General features: G+C 40.0%; 1 protein-coding gene across 7 annotated transcripts in view; it reads right to left on the bottom strand.

Moving 5' to 3' along the window:
* PITPNB (phosphatidylinositol transfer protein beta) overlaps positions 1–22,717 on the bottom strand; it is a 60,474-nt gene that overhangs the window by 8,307 nt on the left and 29,450 nt on the right. For 5 of the 7 annotated variants that reach the window (XM_014464837.2, XM_006099299.3, XM_006099298.3 and 2 more), the window contains 2 exons: positions 13,296–13,373; positions 459–569 (listed from right to left, as the gene is read on the bottom strand). In XM_014464837.2, the coding sequence (XP_014320323.1) occupies positions 459–569; positions 13,296–13,373 (189 nt within the window). Of the gene's footprint in view, positions 1–249; positions 314–458; positions 570–13,295; positions 13,374–22,717 lie in introns of those variants that run through there. The other 2 variants (XM_023762941.1, XM_023762940.1) reach the window with 2 other exon arrangements.

The raw sequence follows: 22,717 nt of genomic DNA, 5'->3' as shown, positions 1-22,717 counted from the left end.
ACTTTGAACAAAAAATGTTATAGTCTTACCCTACCAGTTTGGCTCAGTTTGGCTCAGTGGATAGAGCGTTGGCCTGTGGACTGAAGGGTCCTGGGTTCAATTCCGGTCAAGGGCACATGCCTGGGTTGTGGGCTGTGGGGGGGGGGGGGGGGTGCAGGAGGCAGCCGATCAATTATTCTCTCTCATCATTGATGTTTCTATCTCTCTTTGCCTCTCCTTCCTCTCTGAAATCAATAAAAATATATTTTAAAAAATGCTAGTCTTCCCTAAAGCAAGCCCCTTAAAACCTCTGCTGGCATCTATCAGTCTGTTTCTAGGGAGAACAGAAGGGCAGAGATTTGATATAGGAACAGTGATTTTTACCTCATGAGAAAAAAGAAGTGTAACAGAGCAAATATCCCATGAATAGCTACCTCAAATCTTTAAATTTAAATCACTGCATTTTTAACAGACTTTACCTTCTGAATGAAGTTTTCTACTTTGCTCTGCAGCCCCCACCACTTGAATTTGATGGTCACCAGCTTATAGGCACACATCTGAGGACAGTCAGGGTTGTTTGCCAGCTCCTTCTAGATGAGGAACATTGAAAAGGAGAAATCGTGACTTCAATATTTATGTTTTGATTAAAACTGACTGCTGTGTAATGACATCACAGACATGCATGAAGAAAATTATACTCTCATATGTGTGTTTAACTTAGGTATTTGGATATTTGAAATCTTTTTAGCAAAAGCAGCAGAATTCCCCCGCTGCAACCCTCCTTCCACAGACGAAGTTACTTCCTGACTCCGCAGTTTAATAGGCACATTGCTCTGTCTCAAATTACACTATTCAGATTTCATATTAAACACCAAATTCTATTCACATCGTATCCATAGTGAGCCTTTAATACGTGAGTGTTCTCATAAAGCCATTACCGTACTCCCACCATGAACGTGCTGCGGCACAATAAGAGACGATGAAGTTAGTTGTCTTCTGTGTCTTCAAACATTGGCAAGTGGGGAGGCTGTGTTTTATTAACTGAGGTGATCTCAATGGAAGGGGGATTTCCAAAGGGATGCAGCAGCAAAACTGATCTGCATCAAGTCTTCGAAGGCAAATCCCAAACATCCGGACTTTAATATCCACAAATGATTACACCTGATAGTTGAAATGGTGAAGTCAGGGAATCAAATCAAGAGTTGTTATGGCAAAAAAAAAAAAAGGGATATATATATATATATATTAAAAAAAGAACGAGGAAGGGGGGTAGGTGGGCTATCTGGATTAAACGAGACTAAAGAAACAAAATGTAATGTCTACAATTTACATTCCCAAGAAAACATAAGGGAGCAACAAGAATTTGGATCCTCAGATTATGCCACCCTAGATTCACAGAACTTTTAGATTCAGTCAAAAAAAATTTAAATATGTATTTGTGTGGAGAGAGGGAGAAAGAGGAAGAGGAAAAATGAGAAGAGAGGGGTCAACAAATATGCCAAGTGTCAACAACTGTTGCATCTACGTGGAGGTGGTCACGGGTTTTCTTTCTTGCAGCTTTCTGGCTAGCTCTGAGACTGTGATTATGAAAATTATATATATATATATATATATATATTCCTGACCACTTCTGTGACTCCGTGCAGGCTTCTGCCTTAGCAGGTTCCATAGCAGCACATTCATTTTCGTTAGGGGAAGAGGTGATCGCGGGGTTGAACCAGGAGCTCGCAGCACACAGCTTCCAAGGTGGTGTGTGCAAAAGACCAAGACTCCCGAGCTGACCCAGAAGAGAGCCTGGGGTGGGCTCACAGCAGCAAGCAAAGGCAGACGTGGCCTTACCTGCAGAGCTCAGTTGAGCCCAAAAGGCAGGTTCTTATCAAAGAACCACAGAGAGCAGAGAGGGGCTGCAGGTGTGGTCTGGGGCAGTGATGGTGAACCTATGACACGCGTGTCAGAGGTGACACGCGAACTCATTTTTTTGGTTGATTTTTCTTTGTTAAATGGCATTTAAATATATAAAATATATATCAAAAATATAAGTCTTTGTTTTACTATGGTTGCAAATATCAAAAAACTTCTATATGTGACACGGCACCAGAGTTAAGTTAGGGTTTTTCAAAATGCTGACACGCCGGGCTCAAAAGGTTCGCCATCACTGGCCTAGGGAAAGGGCCCGTCTATGAAACGCTAAGCCCCAATGCTGGTGTACCTACAAGATGAAAGCTACATCTCAAACCCACCTAAGGCAGTGTATGCGCCACGCTTAGCTGGTGGAACTCAAGGGCATAATACATGTTAGTTCTCTCTCTCCCTCATTCTTTCATAGAGTCATATTTACCACTTTGAATTTGAAAAAGAAATTAAATAAAGCTTCTTAAAAGAGTAGAAAGTCGTGTGCAACACTACGGGGACCCTTTTTATAAAAACCAAATTATTGAATGAAAAGATAAAGCAGCCTTTTACAAGGGCTCTCCCCTTCTTCAACATTGTTCTCAGCTTCACACAGCATTCAAGACATTACAATGCCAGCATCAGTCACAGTGTGCCACTGTCACTTCCTGTCAGTTTCAACTCACTCACATATCCCACTTTCAATAAGTTCGTTGTATGAACAAATATGCTTTCTATTTAGCCACATATACATGAATTCAAAAAAATGATGAATTTCTAGGTCTTATTCTAAAACCTCAAGATTTTTCTTCATTTGTGGAATCATAGCACCAGACCCCATTCCCCCTCCCACCCCCCGAACTCTCAATAATGTTCCAGTTTCAAGTGAATTCTAAGGATAAGATGTATGAAAAAATTCTACTTTGGTATTATTAATAGAACTCAATGTCCTATAGAGTCCCGAATGATTGATCAACTTTTCTCAGAAAACCTCTTCTGTAGTAACAGTTCATCTTCTGAATAATGAGCTGGTACATGACTTGAATCAATGGAGTAACACCATAAGCATGTAAATAAGATTATTACATACAGCAAACCATCCTTTTCCAGGTGAGTTCTATGTCAACAGAGGAACTTGGCGAGCGTAGCTCTATTTTTCCATGATTTCCCTCCCATAAAACAGAGTTCCACTGTGAAAATTCGGTAAATGTGCACGTACACACACACCCCCATACTTTATGAACAAGTTTAATTCAGTTAAGTGTTAAGTGGGTGCCATTTACAACCCAATCTGTGCTAGGTGTTGCCAGAGGACACAGAAGTGGCTGACAGAGAGGAGAGTAATTATGTTCATAAGCAATGATAAAACCACGACTCTTGGTGCCAACCACCTCCCAGAAGAGCCACCTTCTGTTGTGGCTGCTTTGGCCCTGGGCAAAAACCACATATTTGCAACTGCCCACCCCCCTCCCTGACCCGCAGGACCCATGCTGTCCTGTGTGCCTTCCACAGCACACAGACAGCTCCTGAGTACCCAGCTTTACTGAAATAATGACAAAACCGGTCTCTCAGAGATCATTTTCCAATAAGCAATGAGCCAGTGCTGAGGTCCTCTCTAATCCAATGAGCATCGCTGAAGACCTTCATATGAAACACAATTTGGATATCTGTAGAAGACAGCGCTAAGATACACCTGCCACAGTCCCCGTTATGCAAAGTCACTTCCTATGTAAGGTGGGCAGGGTCCTTAACCCCTCCAGGCCTCGCTTCTCTGTCAGTAAAATGGAAGGCTGGGCTCTATCACAGCTTTCCATCCTCCACTTCCATGCCTTCCAAAGTAGGGGTGAGTGAACGGAGCTACTCCACAAGAGTCACGGTCAGCCCAGGGCCACAGGTGGCAACACACATCCAATGCCTTGTCTTAAAACGTCCTATGATTTTGTCTCCCCCCCAACCCCCGCTGATATTCCTGGGCTTATTAACAAAACCCCCTGCCCACACACTCAGGCTGATTCCTCTGTTTTTCCATGATTTCCAGATGAAACATTCCAAGGTCCTACTCAGTAGGGACTGCTGACACTGTAACGCCAAAGCCCAAATCATTAGACACCTTGTGCTAAATGAAAGCCTTGGGTATTTCTAGTAGGACATTGACTCTTCAAAATTCTCCCACCATTTTATAAAAACAGCAGGATCAAGCATAAATTTAGTTTCTTTCTAATCAAAGAAGCTACATTTAATACAAACAAGCCCATACCAATCTTGGGTTCCAAGAACAGAGCATACATGTGGCTTCAACAATTACCTACATAGTTTCTCACATTCTTTTTAGTGAGTCTGGCAGACTGCTCAAGTCAATTACAGTAATACTGGTAAAATATTAAGTAATAATGGCCTATAACGTTTAGTTTAAAAACTATAAGTGATAGGACAGGACAAAAAAGAACCAATTCTCTCTAAGCTATCTTCCCCAAATCTAAAATGTATAGTCAGTCTCAATCTGCTATTTGTTTTCCATCTAACTTACAAGTAATTATTTTAAAAAAAAGTTCAGCCCTGGCCAGTGTGGCTCAGTTGGTTAAGTCCCAGGCACTGAGAGGTCACCAGTCTGATTCCTGGTCAGGGCATATACCCAGGTTTCGGGCTCCATCCCCAGTAAGGGGTGTGCAGGAGGCAGCTGATCCATGTTTCTCTCTCCCTCTTCCTCTCCTTCTCTAAATCAATAAAATCATCATATTTGAAAAATAAATAAATAATAAACTGCCTGCTGCCTTTATTTCTTGGCCTAATTCTTTATAGTATAAATATCTCACATACTCTCTAATATCCCCATGAGAAAGCTGAGGACATAGAAGCTATATATTTTTCTTCAATTATTATTATTAATATATGTGATATTTGAGGTCTCACCCAATCTTAAAAATGACACAATTTATCTGTTAGTTTGAGCTATTATCTTAAAACAAGGGATTAGATAATAGATAAAACAGAAAATAGTCAAATTGCCCAGATGCAGTAAATAAAGGCTAAAAGAATACTCTTGGCACCATCTTTCTGGGGTGGAATAATCCCATGTAATTAAAAATCTCACAGCTGTCCATATCCTATGGATACCATATACTTTTGATCTGGTAATTCTGCCTTCAGAAATGTATTCCAATTCATCAAGTAAGAAAATAACAACACTGTAGATTTATTTATAACAACAAAAACCTGGACTTATTAAACTCAACATGTACTGAAGGAGAGTGGTGAGATACCTCATAGGCCTTCCAAACAATGGCCTGCTATGCAAATAGCCAGTAGAAACCATCTTTTAAATGATTAACAATGTAAAAAAGAACAAAAAAGCTTAATATGAATATAACAATACATATGTTTTCCCAATCTTTGCTCTTCATCAATTGAAAAAAATAACCAGAAAACAGGCAAAACAGGGTTAACACTCCTAATCTACCACTAAATAGAATTATTTTGCTGATAAACACAAGATTTATATAGATTAAAGCATAAAAATGTTAAAGAATATGTTATAAACACTTATAACAAAATCAATTACATGAATCAGGAAATATAAGTAATTAAATAGTGAGCCTATAATTGATTTTTATCCTCTCCTATGTATAATTCATTTTCAAAACAATATATAAATATCATTATATAAAAAAACTAATATGCATAAAAAATAAACTCTTAAAAACTTTTTTGCCCTCAGCTGAGTATTTTAGGACAAAGTTTTACTTTGCTCTAAATTATCTGGGTAATATTTCAAATCGTTATTCTTCTTTGACTATAAACAATATAAATGTTTTCCTGCCTTCCTTGTTTTTGATGTTTAATAAATCAAATCTAAACAAAATCAAGCTGAAAACTGAACTAAGATCTTTAATATATAACTTTGGTCCAGCCCATATTTAATTTTTCCTAATCTTAAACTTCTAAAGCAAAAACAAGTATGTATGCAGAGTAAAATATAATCAACTCTCAGAGTTATCAGAAATATTCTTGTGGGGGGGAAAATGCATAACTTTTAAAATGTGAAAAATCTTAATGGGACAAATATTTGGGATCCCCCCTCCCCAGTCAGAGCAATGTTCTAGGATCCATAGAACCCAAAGGGGCTCTAGGTCGTCTCCCAGCCCTCAAGAAGGCTCACTGCTGGGGGGGCAGGACAGCTTCTTCTAGGGCCTTAAACAATACATATGTTTTCCCAATCTTTGCTCATCAATTGAAAAAAATAACCAGAAAACAGGCAAAACAGGGTTAACACTCCTAATCTACCAGTAAATAGAATTATTTTGCTGATAAACACAGGATTTATATAGATTAAAGCATAAAAATTTTAAAGAATAATTGAAAATAAAAGGTATTTGAAAATGCGTGGTTACCAAAAGACAAGAATAATCAGAAATTCTATAAAATGAAAACCATGGGCTAACCGAAGAACCCAAAATTATGACTCATCTCTACATAATTTAAATTTCATCTGTAACATAGTTGTGAAATGCTCCCCAAATTGTATTTATTTTGTGTATTCACTGAATTCCTTATATTTCACATTTCTTACTATAAATGAAGCCCCCAAACTCAAATCATGTTTTCAATTTAACGACACATATTAGGTTACTCTGAGGTATGTGGATGAGGCCTAAGGGAGAGTAATGTATACTAAAGCCTCACAACATAACTAAACAAAACCCAGCATGTTTAACCGGAATGGTGAGCAATCAGCCCTGTTATCCACAAGAACTAGTTTCTTGTCTCTATGACAAACAAATATACACAAAAGTAAGAGAATAAAAAAAAAAAAAAACCACAACCACAACCAAAGGCATCCTGAAAACTCATTTTCTAAAAATAGTCTCACAGTCTTCTGCTACATATAAACTCCCCATACACATTTTCTTACTTAAAACGTATTGGATGAAGATGGAATAGGTATATGCCACATTCAGCCAAAGGTAATACTTTGCGAGGACACAGCAGTTTCTAAAAGACTCACACTCCCTTCATATCTTAATTTTTCAATTTAAGAGAGTCTGAATGCTCAATTTCAGCTGTTGATTTTGTAATGTAAGTTTCCAACCCAGATTTCACTAAGCAAGTTAAAAATAAATGATCTGCTGGGGCTGTTGCCAGTACACGCATCAGTAAATATCAACACAAGATTATAGAATATATGTGAAATGTGTGTACTGCAGTTTCAAGCAAAACCCGATGCCCCGACTCACAGCCATTCCCTCAATTCTGTTTAGATTTTGCTAGTCATTTTGATAGACCTACACCGGACATATATTCTCTCGAAGTATATGGCAAGTCCAACATTTGGTTTTTATTTGGTTTAAAATAGTTACCTGGAATCCAGTAAATACACAGTATGCACTCTGAGCAAACATCTGTGCTAGATAAGCTAAGTCAGACACAGAGCCTATGGCTGAAAATTCAGTGAATAATGTGGGACGAACACAGGAGGCTGGGGAAGGGAGACAGAGGGAAGACATAAACCCCCTCCCAGACACAACCACACCAAGTGCCATGAGGTCATCAACAAAGGCCCCCAGAAGGGTTCAGAGGTAGAAGATTCCTACCTGTTTGGGCAAATGAGAAATGTTAAATGGAAGAAGTAAATGTGAGATCAAGTTCAAAAGATTAAACCAATTGTACGTTAAACTAATGTCACAAAAATAAGCAAAATGAAATTAAGGAAGGAAAATTTACTGCCCGTGGGAAGATCATCATGCCCATTTTCCATGTCTCCAAACTTAATGTTTTTGGAGCTCACACCCATTTTACTAATAAGAACGATGACATGCTTCATGCTTGTGTCCAATTACTCTAGGAGTGACACTATATACAAGTGAAAACACAAGTTCACTCTTTAAATAAAACTCATGAAGAAAACCTGATGTCCCCGACAGTGTCAGTAAGACACTGCAAGAAGCCCAGCCTGCCAAATCCCTTCTCGAACCTGAGTAAAGACACTTCATTCCATCAGGCCCAAGTCCTTCAGTTCTGCCTGAGAACAGACACATTTGTATTCAAGGTAAATCTAGAATTCATCATGTACTGCTCGTGGGCACTTAGCTTCTTGAAGACATGCAACAGTGTTTTGGTGTCCTCCGTAGGAGTTGCATAATTTATCCTGCGTTAAATGCACATTTTTAAAAAGCAAATTAAAAACCTAGTTGTCAAGTCCAACATTTGATTTTTATTTGGTTTAAAATAGGCACTCAAAATAATCAGCCATGTTTTTTAAGGTCTGCTTCATCTATCTATATATATAAAAGCCTAAGCAACCGAATGACCAGTCGACCGGTTGCTATGACATGCACTGACCACCAGGGGACAGACGGTCAACGCAGGAGTGTGCCCCCACAACCAACCTCCTGCAGCCCCTCCCCCTGGCTAGCCAACATCCCGCAGCCCTGATCGGCTGAGGGACCCCACCCGTGCACAAATTTGTCCACTGGGCCTCTAGTTATATATAATCCATGATGTGGTCTAATCAAGAAACTAATTATTAAGCTTCATTATACCACCCACTATGGGATTTCAAATGTAGATTAGAGAGGGAACAGCTTTTAAAATGCTTTCACATTCAATAAAACAACATATATATTTAAAATGCTTTCACATCCTTCCTGGGCGTCACGTCCATGTCTAGATGAAGACTCAGTCTTTCTCCTTGGGAGGCTATCAGTCAAGGGCAGTGCTCATTAGCCTCTTGAGGACTCTCTGGGCTGCTTTCCTGCTCGTCTAAATCTCTAAGAGATCTATCTCCACCGCTAAGTTCCACCTTCTCCCACACCCTCCCCCCCATTTTATTCTACCAATCACCAGCCAACAGAACCTTGTGGGTCACCGACAACCAAGCCTTCCACCTTCTTTATACAGATACGGGTAGGAAGAGAAAGGAGTCTGATAGTAGGGCAGGAAACACATTAGCATTCTTAAAATCCACACACACGGCTGCCCTCCACTGGCTTGGAGGATCCAGAATGGCTTCTCCAGCAATTACGAGTCTAAAGCGTGACTGAGCAGGTAAACAGCATGACAAACTGTTTTTGAAAGGCTAAGCTCCAACTGCCAGAACTGCTGCTGACGGGAGTTAACTAATGCAGAAGAGAAATGGGACGTGCCTTTATGATAACAATAATCAATAAAAAAATAACGCAAGAGTAAACTGTTTTCGCATACTCACAACTGTAAACCTATTTCTGCCCCACCCTGTATAAAGATAAAAGTCACGCCAGGCCAGTGTTGTCCAATGGTTAAACGCTGACCCAGGAACCAAGAGGGGACCAGTTTAATTCCCAATCTGGGCACATGCTCAGGTTGCGGGCTCAATCCCTAATACATTGTGCAGGAGGCAGCTGATTGATGATGTTCCTCTCTCATCGATGTGTCTATTTCTCTATCCCTCTCCCTTCCTCTCCCTTCCTCTCTCTCTCTCTCTCTCAAAAAAAAACCCGAAACAATAAAAACATATTTTTTAAAAAGTCACAATTTCTGGATCAGCTTCTTTATTTGACCTGACCCCCTTATATCCCAACATTGAGATACTGGCTGAGTCTTCTGAGAAGTGTCAAGCACTGTAAGGGCGGGATGTTTTGGCTAAGCCTCTTACAAAGACCCTTACACGCCTGACTGTTAGCTATCGTCTATGTGTAGACACAAAAGCTTAAGTCTTCAGAGGCATCTGGATTAAATGAAGGGAGAAATGAGGCCTTGCCATAGGATAAAAATGACATCATAACCTTCAAAGGTGGTGTTTCAATTTGTTAAAATGACAACTCCTCACCAGATCAGGAGGCAAACTGGAAAACTAAAGGAATCCACATGTAAATTATTCTTCATAAACCATCAGAACAAGTAGTCATACCAATGCCACAACACACACAAAGCCCCCCAAACATAAACAAACCCAAACACCCACACATGCATGTGAAGTGCTACAGAGAAGCAAGACATTTACATCCACACAAACACACAATTCAGCCTGAAGCAAAAATCTTTATCAGGTTATAAACTGCTCTCCTTTTACTATGCAGAGTCACTTCATCAAGGGTTAAACCCTAAATAACAAAATATAATTCGTGTGCTCAGATTTTTGAGACTCTTATTTTCAGAGGGAAAATGAATACACAACTAACGCCTGCATCTCTGAGTTTTCAGCTTTTGAAAATTAAAAGGATGCATCAGACTTTAGGCTAAAATAAAAAGGCCTGTATTCTTAACCAACATGGAAAGTATTAAAATCTCCCTGGCAACCCCATATGCCCTGCTAGCGAAGGCTTTCTAAACTGTGTGGCCTTTGCTTTAGGGCCAATCATTAACCACATAACCACGGGAGGTAAGGACAGGTGAACCAGGATGTATTTGACAACCCCCAGATACTAGAACCAGGGAACCCCTGGATACTAGACAGAGAAAAGGAGTAACTGTCATAAATAGGATATCACAGCTATTGATCTCATCAACACCAAGAGATGACGAGGGCTTTTCATGGTGACAATGATAAGAGCTACCACTTACTGTGTACTTCCTCTCTGCTAGGAATGGAACATTCATTCATTACTTCATTTAGTTCTCACAACAACCCTGAGGTAGTTATTAGTATCATTCCCATTTTAGAGATGTGGAAGCAAAGGCAGAGTTAGGATTAAGTTATTTAAGTCACAGCTTACATGGGTTTTTAATGGATCTCCCTAATGCCACTGTCACCTACAAAGCCCCTAAACACTGGAAACACATGACTGGTATTAACAGAAATCATCAAATTCTGACAAACCCCACGAATACAGAAAAGCACACAATTGCCATGATATGACACAGCATAAAAGGTGTAGACTGGTGATCTGTAAACACCAGATTGAGTCAGAATTCGCTACATAGCCACACCTTACACATCTCGGCGGATAGCATGGAATCAAGTTTCTTCTACAACTCTTACCCGTGTTTCTCTAGCCAAGTTTCCGATCTATGAAATGAAGCAGTTGTGCTTACCCCACAGGAAGGTTGTGAAGATTAAATACGACCTTGTATAGTGCCTGGCACCAGGGAAAAGTTTCTTTTCCCCTTTCCAGTCTGGTGCAGACAAGCGGTAAATACTGCAATAATTCAGAAGGAAAACACCACCGTGGGGTAAGTGAGAGAGAGTTTCAGAGAGCCTGAGGTTTAACTAGCTGTGAGTACACTTTGGAATTTGTGCTGTTAAGATGGGTCTCTGCTGAGGGGCATCGACGGCCTTCAAAGCTGTGAACAACCAGGCAGCACTTACCCATAAGCACTCTCTCTCACAGTCCTGGGGCAGTGGGTCCAGACGGGATTTCTTCTTCCTTTTTGCTTTAACTCCCATGCCTCCCCCCCCTACTCTCATATGGCAGAAGCACAGAAATCTCCACCTGTCACCCTCCCCAGTGCTACCTTCAATGCCACCATGAGCACTTTTAAAGACAAGTAGAGCCCCTGAGCACAGATAAGATCAAGCCAGTCCACAGGTTCCTATTTTTCTATGTTGTACTATCAGCTAGTCATCCTTCTTACTCTATTTTTCCTTCGCAGCAGTAAACAGATGGTTTAATTAGTTAATCTTGATTACCCTAGTTATTTCTAATCATGGTAATTCACTGAAATTCAGTTAAGCAGTAACTCAATTTATAAGAGTAGCTCCATCCACCATCATTGGGCTAAAGTTAACAACCAAGAGGCTAATGGGTAGAAAGGTATGACTGTCAGCCAGCACTCTCCCAGAGAAATAATAAGCTACTGTTTAATAAATACGCACACACAATGGGGGAAAGACTGCAATATTACAACCTGAAACAATGTAAAATTCACATTATTTCTAAAAACTAAAGCTATTCTAGAATTTTAAATAATCATAATTGATAAAGACAAATCAGTGCTCGTTACAAAGGTAAAAATTGTACATAAAGAGGGAATGAAAATGGTACTCCAAGTTCGTAAAGTTTGGAAATTAGGTAAAGTTAAGTCATAGTGTCAAACTATCGTTGTGCCTGTTAGAACAGTGGTTAGGCGTTCCTACAGCCAACACTTGAGCCTAAACATAATAGCCGACCATGTAATGTAGCAATGCTTTTCAAGTTTACACTTGAAACACGGATAATTTGAGGAAAATTCAGTATTTAATTCACCTCTGAGTCTCAACCTGATGCCCTTCATTCCCTGTAAAAGTCCTGTCAACAGGAGAATTATTACTTATTGGAGCAAGATGGCCTTTTAGAATAAGAAGAGGTGGCAACCACAGAAGCTGTCCACTGCCTGCTGCCTAGCCCGCACTCTCCTGTAGAAGGCCACTGTTAAATCTCCTAAGATTCCTCTGAAGTCCACAGCTACAAGTCTGGGTAAGGGTAGGGATTTTTTAAAAAACCCACTAGAGTAAATTTAGATCATGCATACTGAATTTGTCCCTTGATTTGTAAATTACATGTATCACTTCCTGGAAATTAAGTTAAACGTCTCTAGTCATGGCCATTAAACTGGGAGAATCTGGAATTGAACTCTACCCAGCGAACAAATGTGAAAATAAGATAATTATGAATCATTTTCTTATAGAAGAAAGTCAGACTCATTCTTCATTTTAATTGACACGCAAGACAATCTACAAAACGGTCTGACGCCCATGAAGAGCCATGCAGTGGGTTACTTGTGGGGCTGTTACACTAATCCTCTCCCTGCAAGCAACAACTAGCACCGAGACAGATTCGTTCCTAAGTAAAATCCTGTTGGTGGGAAATCTGCCCGGGGCAGGTTTAAGTTCCTATGCTCCTCTTCTCCTGTCAGATTAGCTATAATAACTTGCCATCAACACATTGAGCCTTCTGTAAAGGTTTGTCATTCAGTTTAACGAACGTCTTTAAAATGCATTATATTTCTAGGCAACTTAAATGATTACCTGGACATTGCTTTTCTTACTTCCCTGAATAAAATAAGGACATGCTCTTTACTAGAAAGCAACTACTTGCCATCGCCATTGTTCTCTGGTGTCCTGCTTCCCAAAATATAACTACTAAAAGGCCAGGAGCATAAGCTTGGGCAAAGGGAGCATGTGCAGTTTTTACTAAGACTAAATTTAAACTAGAAACGCCCACTTAACATGGATGCTTGTACTGCTTCAAGTCTCCAAAGAGAACAATGCAATCCCCCAAGAAGAACTCACTTGTCTCTTTAAGAGTTATCAGAGTAGCATTACGCCGAAAGTGACAGTCTGGCTCGGTTCTGTTGGTTAATGCAACACAGACTTGCTGGCCAACTGCAACTGGCTGGAAGTCCTTATCACAAATAAAACTATTTTGGTGCCATTTCTATTTTTCACTTAAACGTCACCAGCTCTCCCAGACTCAAGCCCTGTCAAGCGTTCTGCTGCCAAGACTCTGCCTGTCAGAAAGGTCAGCATCCAGTACCTTCCAGTTGGGTCCCAAAGGGCCTCTCTTGGTCTTGGCTGACTGGAACAGTGCTGGGTCTTCATCAGCTTTGTAGTCCTGCAAAGAAAAACACAGTCAGAAGCGGAGAAGAAAACCAGAGAAAATTCTTTAACTTTGTCAGAACAGCTCTTTGCAGCTACTAGTACACATGACAGCAACTCATTAGGCTTATTGGCTTCTGTGTAAAATAAAAGTAGAAAAACACTTCTATATGACATTAAGTTTTCACTTTGATTCTCTCTATTTTAAACTTTTACCTTAAGGCAAAATGACTACATAATAAAAGGCAATAGAAGTCTTGACTAGCTGTCTACTGGTTTATTGGAGAGCTATCGCCAAGAACAAATCTTCCAACATTTTTCCATAGTTCCAGCATTTTGATATACGTATAATCACATTCAAAAAATAAAACATGCCCATACCCATAGATGATGACATAGAACTAACTCCCCTCCCAGAGAGCCACTCCTGTAACTGGAAATACAGAACAGAAGTATTGATTCTGTGGCATTTCCCATGTCTTCCATGGTTGGGTCTGTGGTGGATGCCTCAACCAGGAAGTCATCCTCTCCAAACCCTAGTCCACGGAGAGCCAGGGGATACACATACTGTGACTTCCTCATGGAAGAGGAACCTCTCACTGCTCTAGCATTTAGGTTTCATGCAAGGCTCTAGTGTGTGTAAATTCGATTTCCCTTAACATACTCGTTCTGATAGAACAGAGAACATGAACGAAGTACATCTTTTTAAACCTGTTTGCTTTACAAAAGTTCTGTTGTCATTACACACATATATGTGCACAATCTATAGGAAGAAATAAAAACTGCCTTTGAAGAGCTAAGGTTCAGGTGTAGATGAGCTGTAATAGTGACAGTGAGCAGGTCAGTTGGTCAACTGAAAACACTACAAGGAAAGAGCCCTCCCCTCTCACGCAGAACTCTGGACCCAGGAGTCCTTCACAGCGCTGGTGGCGGGACCACACACTTTGGGGGAAGTGCCCAGACAAGTCAACATGAAAAATCGTTGTTCTAGAGATTAGCACTGAACAGATTCCAAAGCACAGCACAAACTTTCACAAATCAATGAAAACATGCTGAGGAGCGGCCAATCAAGACTCAAAAGCTAGCCCTGGCCGGTGTAGCTCGGTGGATTCCTGGTCAGGGCAACCAATCCATGTGCTTCTCTCACATCCATGTTTCTCTCTACCCGCCTCCCTCTCTTCCATTCTTTCTAAAAATCAATGAAAAAAATATTTTCGGGTGAGGATTAACAACAACAACAACAACAAGACTCAACAGCTATTCAGTAAGTGTATATGACATAATGATTCCTAAAGAGAAAGTTTATAAATGTGAGGAAGAAAAAAAATGTGAGGTTCGGGTAAAAAAACAAAACTGTAAAGATAGCTGGGTAAATGTACCACCCTGACCTCGAAGCCTGTTTACAGGTAGACTAAGAAGCTATAAAAAGGCCCAACAATCAGCTAAAATTACTACACAAGTAAACTGGGCAGGCCACACAGGGTCTTACTGCTTAAAATATGCGATGTGGTATAGCCACAGGCATTAGGTCAGTCAGTGTTACCCAGGAATGACAAACAGGGGTGAGCCGACTGCAAGGGGCCGGACAACTGGGGTTACTTCATGTGTCTGGGCACATCAGCAGAAGTTCAATTACCATCAGCGAACATGAATTCTGAAACTCCTATTTAGAACCACACCCTAAAAATGAACAACTTCACTGCTGAGTGAGAAAAGAATCCATGGCACAGGGCTGGTCTCCCAAGGCCTGGATTCACAGCGAGAAACCGGCCATGGTGCTAACATAAATAACCATGGAATCCATAGGACACTTTCTTCTAGGTCAGAGGCTTAGGATTAAAACCCAGAGACAAGCTCACTTTTCTCCACAATTGAAAACATTTAACATCATATCAAATAATCACTTTTAACATCATCTCCCGAAGTCAAGGTCTCTTTATTCATCAGCCACCACGAAGGAGGAGGTAGCGCACAGGATGCTAAGAGGTAGTCCGAGGAGTAAGGAGAGCCAGCACCTGGCTCTGGCTCCTAGCAAGTCACAGTGTAGCTGGGAGGAAGACAGAGAGGCAAACAAAGAAAAGGCACCTGAAAGCCAGGGAGGACCCGCTAACTGCCAACAGAGAATGCAGAAGAGTTAGTCAGAACTGAAACCAACCGACACCAGCCAAGAAAATGTATTTTTTAAATCATGTTTAAAAGTAGAAAACTCTTATTGCTAAGGTGCATTGTGTTAAAATGATTTATGCTTAAATTTTAATTATCTGTACAATGCCCAGAGACTTGGCTGGTGTTTCATTACATTTGAGGGAAAATAAATACTTTCTTTTTTCTTTTTCACTGAGTGTGACCTCATTGTGGGCAACATGCTCACATTCTTTTTTTCTTTCAAAATCTAAAATGTTATAGAGCCTTATATGAGTTGAACAGCAAATACCACATTTCCTAAATTTAAGAGAGGTGCTCCATTAAGAAGGAAAGCATTCAGCCAATAAACATGCTATAACTGAAAGACAAATCCTGATTTGAATATAATAAAATGTGAGGGGGAAGGACAAGGGGGCAGGAGTCTTAGAATCGATGAGTAAATGGAGACTGCAGAACTACTTCTGTGGATTCTACACTTGTCCACTCCAATGGAGAAAAAAATGCACACCACAATCCACAACAGAGTATACACAAATGTCAGTAGGGTTAAAGGGAAATAACCCACTGGTGGAATGAATACACTAAGGGTAGTGCCTACACCAAGAAACGACTAATTTAAGAAAAGTGAAATTGGTCTAAATTGTGGCCAGCATAAATTATTTTCTAACCCTGCCCTATGAGACACCTTGCTTTCCTTCTATTTTCATTGGAGGTAAATTAATTGAGAAGGTGGCTCGCCCAGGAGCTGGCCCTAAGCATGACTATGGCCCCAGTGTAGGTGACAATGTGAGTGGATGGGTTACATGGGCTTCTTGGACAATACCCCTCTCCTTCCTAAACCAGCTCCACATCTGGGTGACAACGTCAGGTTTTCCATACCTATCTGACATGGATTAATCAACTGAAGAACAGGAAATAACACTTTAAAACTTCACTCTGTTCCACAAAGTGTATTTCTGAGCCTTCACTTTCAGTGCTGGTTGTTCACTGGATGCTGTTCTGCAATATGGATTCACAGAATTAACAGGTGAAATAAGCCTTGACGATAAACCTCACTTTACAGATGAGGACGCCACCGTTCAACAAGGAGATGGTATGGCTCACCTAGGACTTCAACACAAGGTTTCTTAGCCTCTGTCCTGGGCTCATGCTGGCACTTACATAGGAGAGGGGCAAAGAGTGTCCACAAATGCCAGAGAAGCAAAATCACATTTCAAAAACACAAAAAAGCAGCAGCATCAGAAACCGAAGTGAATTTTCCTACAAGAAATGAGTGTATGCATATAAAATACTACATATACATATATCTCTAAAGCGTTGTCTTTTTCCCTCTCTGCTTTTTTCTCTGGAATATAGAGCAGCCGATATTAAAGATATACTGAACATGTAACAAAACCCAATTATTAACAATAGCACCTTAACCTTGACAGTTGAGAATAATGCATCTTGTCAAAACCTAGGAATTTTTTGTGCTTTTTTGTTAGTTTGAACACGTAAATGTTTAATCAGCTGAATTAAGTAGCAAGATATTAAAGAGCAGGAAGCAGGTGTAGTTTTCACAGCCTCGGTTTTGTTTTTCTGCAACAAACATTTAATTTGTTGAACAGTATCTTAGCTGCTGCATTTTATTCTTGGGTGTCTAGTTTGGTCTTTCTGTATTTGAAAACTGGCCGATTTATATCCGTATCACAACGAACAAATATATTCTTTCATGTATGACAGTTTCAGCATAGAGAATGCAACCTCAGCTACCAATTATAGCTGCAAATGAGCAATAGTGTGGAATGAGACAGCCTGCTGGCTTTGTTAGTATTCTGTCTCCTTTGGGATCCCATGGGGAAAGGGAGGCTCTGATGAAGAGAAGCCCTTGGCTCATGGTTTATTGTGCTTGCCACCAGCTGCAGACTTCTCATCTCATTAGCTCTTTTAGAATACAGTGGGTGAAGACAGCTGTAGCCTACTTGAGTCTTCAGCTCCTGGGTATTCTGAAGGCTGCATTTGCTATGCACTTTCTGTAATCCTTGGGAAAAAAAGAAAGCAGATCCACTAGGCCAAGGAAATGTATTTGTAAAATGAGTTTTAAAATCATGTTTAAAGGTAGAAAAACCTTATTGCTAAGGTGCAGTGCGTTTAAAATTTTTTATGATCAAATTTTAATTATCTGTAGAATGCCCAGAGGCCTGGCCAGGATAAGGGCTTAGTAAAACCATCATTATCAAGTTAGGTGTGATGTCCCTAGACACTGCTCGCTCCACTAATACCAGTGCCTGAACCGCAGAAAACACACTGGTATCAGCATTAGGTAGATTCGGATGAGTGTTAACACAACTCCATTTAATTGAAAACTCTTATTTAAGTAAAAAAGGAGGCAAGAAAGTCAAGACACCCTTTGGAGAACACATAAAATATGGAAAATAAATGGATTCCTGAGTCTCCAAGCTGGAGCCACAGAATACATTCATTCAATTCTTATAAATACCTGTTTTCTGTCACTGGAATACCAAAGTTGTGCTGCCTCTTGGGTATGCATCTGTTACTCACTACAGCTCTCAATAGAAACCCTCAACAGAAACCAGATTCATTTTGAAGACAAAGAATATGAGTTTTATGAATCTTTAAGCATAGTGGCTGTCCCCCAAAATACAAGTGCAAAATCTGTGCTGAGCCAACCTAAATATCCGTGAGTCCAGATTTAACTCATGATTATGAACGGGGAAGTGAGTAGAAGGTGAAGGGCAGGCTGGTAGGAGTGTCTTGACAGCTTGTGGAAAAATCAAAATAAACTCCAGACACCAGAAACTGCCTACAGAACCATGAATGGGTTCCCCCAGGTGAGGCTAAATGTAAACAGGGAAAAGTGTGCCCAAACGCACCATTAGCAATTCCTGGACATCTGCTTATTAAAGAGCACCCCCTCAGCCACCCCCCCCCCCCCAAAGAGGAACAATTCCACAGGGTCAACATAAAACTTGAGAGAGATATTAGGATCCTGCAGCCTGCCATAAAGTGCTTTCCTTGAGCACAGCATGATTAATTAGGTGTCTATTCAAATAGCTCCAAGATAATCACTAAGTTTAAAATGCACAGGTACTGCCACTCAATTTAGCCAAGCGTATTTCCTCTAATCACATCCGAAAAGTAAAGGCCAGGGTGGGAGAAAGACTAAATTAAATTCGAAGGTAAATAGCAAACATCACTTATTAGCACTGCCCTGCATTTTTCAGTATTGCGGCACATAGAAAACAAGGGATTCCTGGATCCTATCACCACTGACCCTAGTGCATAACTAACTGGAGTTGACAAAATGCAAGCCAGACCCCAAAGGGGAAGCCTATTAATAAAAAATATTTGCATTACATTTTGCAATAGCAAGTAGCAGCGGTGTTAAGAGAAATAACATTTACTAACTTGTTTAAGAAACTCATTTGAACAGTTATTTTCAAATAAGCAGCTTTCTTTTCTATTTTTAATTACATCTCCCCAGTGACTCCTCACCGATTCAGGTTCCCACAGAGTGCCATTAATATAGTATAAGTAAATCTCATTAATTCAGGTCCTACCACCTTGGAATACATAATAATTTGGACAGGGGCTGGACTGAAGTTTATCTTTGCATGATCTATGAAAAAAGGATTTGCTACACAAATTAATAGAGTAACAAGATCTCAGGAGGGCTGTTTAAACAGTTCAGAAGTGTTTTAGAGCAATTCAGAAGCATTCATTTGCATATAATTATTATGCTAATTACAAATCATTCTTATCTATTCATTAAAGCAGATTCCCAAAGGACCACTAATTGTCAATAACTTGTTGGCCTAGTTTCTGTTACTGAATGTACCTCAGAGGAACAAAACTGCATTAAAAAATATTCTCTAATTCAGCCCTCTCATTAATCCTCCCTGGCTTTCCACCAATGAATCCTAAAAGCTGAATTCTAAACTGCATTGAGAACTGAGAAATACAATCAAACCTACACACCCGAACAGAACACTTTTTTGTAGTGTTTCTAATCTCACGGGGACCCTGCATAGAGACCTGGGGTGGGGTGGAGTGTGGAGGGGTGTTAGCATGGTAGACAGGGGGGGGGGGGGGGGCCAGAAGCTGTCAACAGAGCTCTATGCTAAAAGGTGGCCATAGCCTAGAGCACAGCTAGGCTAGAGCGCAGCCAGGCCAATCGCCTACCTCTTCCATTCTTTCTCATTTTATCCATATCACAGCCAGAGACCACCAACACTGTCATGTTTATCAAAGCAGATCTTCAAAGCCTTTCGAGGTTTACAAATTAATAGAATAGAGAGAGAAAGATATCGGGATTTCACCTACAAAAAGAGGTTACAACCAAAAGTCATATTCCACAACCTAGCAGGAAAACCAAATAGTTGATGGGCAGATGAAGCAAAAGGGAGAAAGTCCTTGAAGGATAGGAAAGGGGGGTCCTGGAAAGCCTAAGGCCGGGGGGCTGCTCTTCAGGGTGGGTGGGGCTACTGGTCGGGACAAGGCTGTGTTTTATGCAAAAATATTCAATATATTTATTACTGTAACACTATACTTATTATTACTACATATTTATATACTTATTATAGCACTTAAAAATGAAGGTAAACTCTCAACTCCAATGAAATAAGTTTTAACATATTAACAAGTCAATTTTGCTAAAGGAGCTTATTAAACATTATTTATTTTAGCCCTAGATGGTTTGGCTCAGTGGATAGAGCATTGGCCTGTGGACTCAAGGGTTCTGGGTTCGATTCCGGTCAAGGGCACATGCCCGGGTTTCGGGCTCAATCCCCAGTAGGGGGCGTGCAGGAGGCAGCCGATCATGATTCTCTCTCATCATTACCTATATTTCTCTCTCCATCGCCCTTCCTCTCTGAAATCAATAAAAATATATTAAAAAAAGAAACAAAACAAAACATTATTTATTTTAAAATTAAATCGCATATGCCTGAACATTTTAAGTAATATGTTTAAGAAAACTCTTATTTAACACAAAAATGCATTTATTTCCTTAAATGAAAGTAGATTGTAGAACATATTACAACAAATTCCTTAAACTAAAATGGGGGGAGGGGTTTCCTATTTACAATTCACAGGGTGAGCCCTCCCAGTAAAATGTCCATGTTGGTTCATTATCTGGCCTCCAGACAAAGAAGCTCCCAAGTTCCAGGGCCCCATGTAACCCAGAGCACTCATTTAACAAACATCAAGTAGGCTATAATTGCAGGGGGGGAGAAGGGAGGGGAATTAAACGTAATTTTTTTTTCCCCCAGCAAGAACAGAATCCGGTAAGAAGCATCATTCTTGCTACTATTTTTGGAGAACTTACTTCAGAAGAGCCAGGACTCAGACGCTGCTCTCTCGACACCCAGGCTAACCACAAGACTTTACTGGGAAAATGTGATGTCATGTACAGGTTATCATTGATAAGACAGACTCCATACCTGAAGGGATCCCAGGCCAGAGGGCCTTGCCTAGGAAAGAGTTTTCATGGTTGAAAAAGTGAGTTCTTTCTAAAAGTGAATTATAAGGAATTCACTTTAAGGAGCCGTTTACGTGAATTTCTTTAAAAATATCTGCCATTAGCTGCTCACAAAAAAAACATTTTCTAACTCTTACCAGAAAATGTCCCCCCAGCCAGGAACTGGAGCAATTCTACTAAACAGCCAACCACTTCCACCACCCTCCCTACTGTTCTACTTAAGTTAATAATGGGTTCGAGGTCCTAGTGAAAAGGTACTTTGTGCAAAATATACTCATACATACAGATTTAAGAGAAATTTATAAATCCTTGCTTAGACTTAAGCAAGCATGAAATAAGCAATATGTTATTACCCCACAAGAGGGCACTGCTATCCAACTATGTCTTCAAATATATGAGAGATTCTCTAACTCCACTACTGGATGCAAATACTGTAAGTATTCTCAAAGTACTTGACCATGTAAGGCAGCAGATATGGGAAACATTTTTACATTTCTTTTTTTTTTTTTAAAAGATGCTAACATTTATTTATATCTTCTTTGAGGATGGGGGGGAAAACCTCTATAACTACTACATAAAAGGATCCTGACAATGGTTTGCTTCACAGCATAGCAAAGGCAAATGTGCAGAGCATTTGACGAGTGACAATTTCTTAAGCAAAAGCAAAATCTCTGCTACCTCAAAAACTTGTATTTGAGTTTTGTTTTGTTCCTGAATTCAAGGAGGCTCCTATTACAAGTTAGGAGCTGGTTCACAATTCACACTTGAATAAAGTTACACACACAAACTTTAATAAAAACAAAACAAAAAACTCTGGGGCTCTCACACATACACCAGAGACAAGTTACAAGCTTTTAAGATAGAAATGGATGCCTCGGTTCATCTTAATGGCAAAAGGAAGAGGTGCTCTACTGGATGGAGTGTCTGCTCACGCCACAGAGCACTGAAGAAGCATTTGGCAACCGCGGGCTCTCCTCGGGCTTGCTGGGTCTGAGCCACAGACTTAATAAACAAAAGCTCTTTTCAGGGCGAAAGCCTGGGTAGCCACTGCACAGCTCCGAGAAGCAGAAAGCCCTTCTTAGGAAGTAAAAGGCAGCAGTTGGAACAAAAGTAACATCTAAAATGCAGCAGCATTCTGAAAGCTCTGAGAGAGAACAAACTAGACCATTTAAGGTTATCATTTACCAAAGGTTAATTCGAAAGACCTATTAGGTTCACCCATTAAAACAAGGTCATTTTCATAGCTCAAAAGCTGACAAATATTAACAATTTCACATAGTCTGATCTAATATTTAACTTTTTCCAGCCAGATTTCATCATGCTTTTAATTTTAAAGGGAGAAAAAAGCTAATCGTATAAAGATGATTTAGAAAGCATATTTAGAAAGCACATTTCTTTAAAATTATGAAGTTATTTCTAAAGGCACTGCAGTCAAGCATATGTTGTCAAGACTATCTACTCAAATGCATAACATCTGGGCACTGCCTCACAGAATGATCAAAAGAAAAGATATTCTGAATCCTTCCTAGAGCACAGAAAACAAGCACTGCGTGAAGGTGTGACCATGACTGGCATGCCTAAAAAACTAAACCCAGTTTCATCAGCTTTCCGAGGCTGACATCTGGGGAAAAGTATCTTTAAAATGAGCAATAACTTTAAAACAATACGCACTCATGATTTACAACAATTAAAAAGTGTCAAATTTTTCAGCTCTCAAATAATGGAATGGCAGTTCA

This window comes from Myotis lucifugus, unplaced genomic scaffold (genome assembly GCF_000147115.1).
Source record: "Myotis lucifugus unplaced genomic scaffold, Myoluc2.0 scaffold_269, whole genome shotgun sequence".
Lineage (NCBI taxonomy): Eukaryota > Metazoa > Chordata > Mammalia > Chiroptera > Vespertilionidae > Myotis > Myotis lucifugus.
This window is presented reverse-complemented; position numbering and strand designations above follow the sequence as displayed.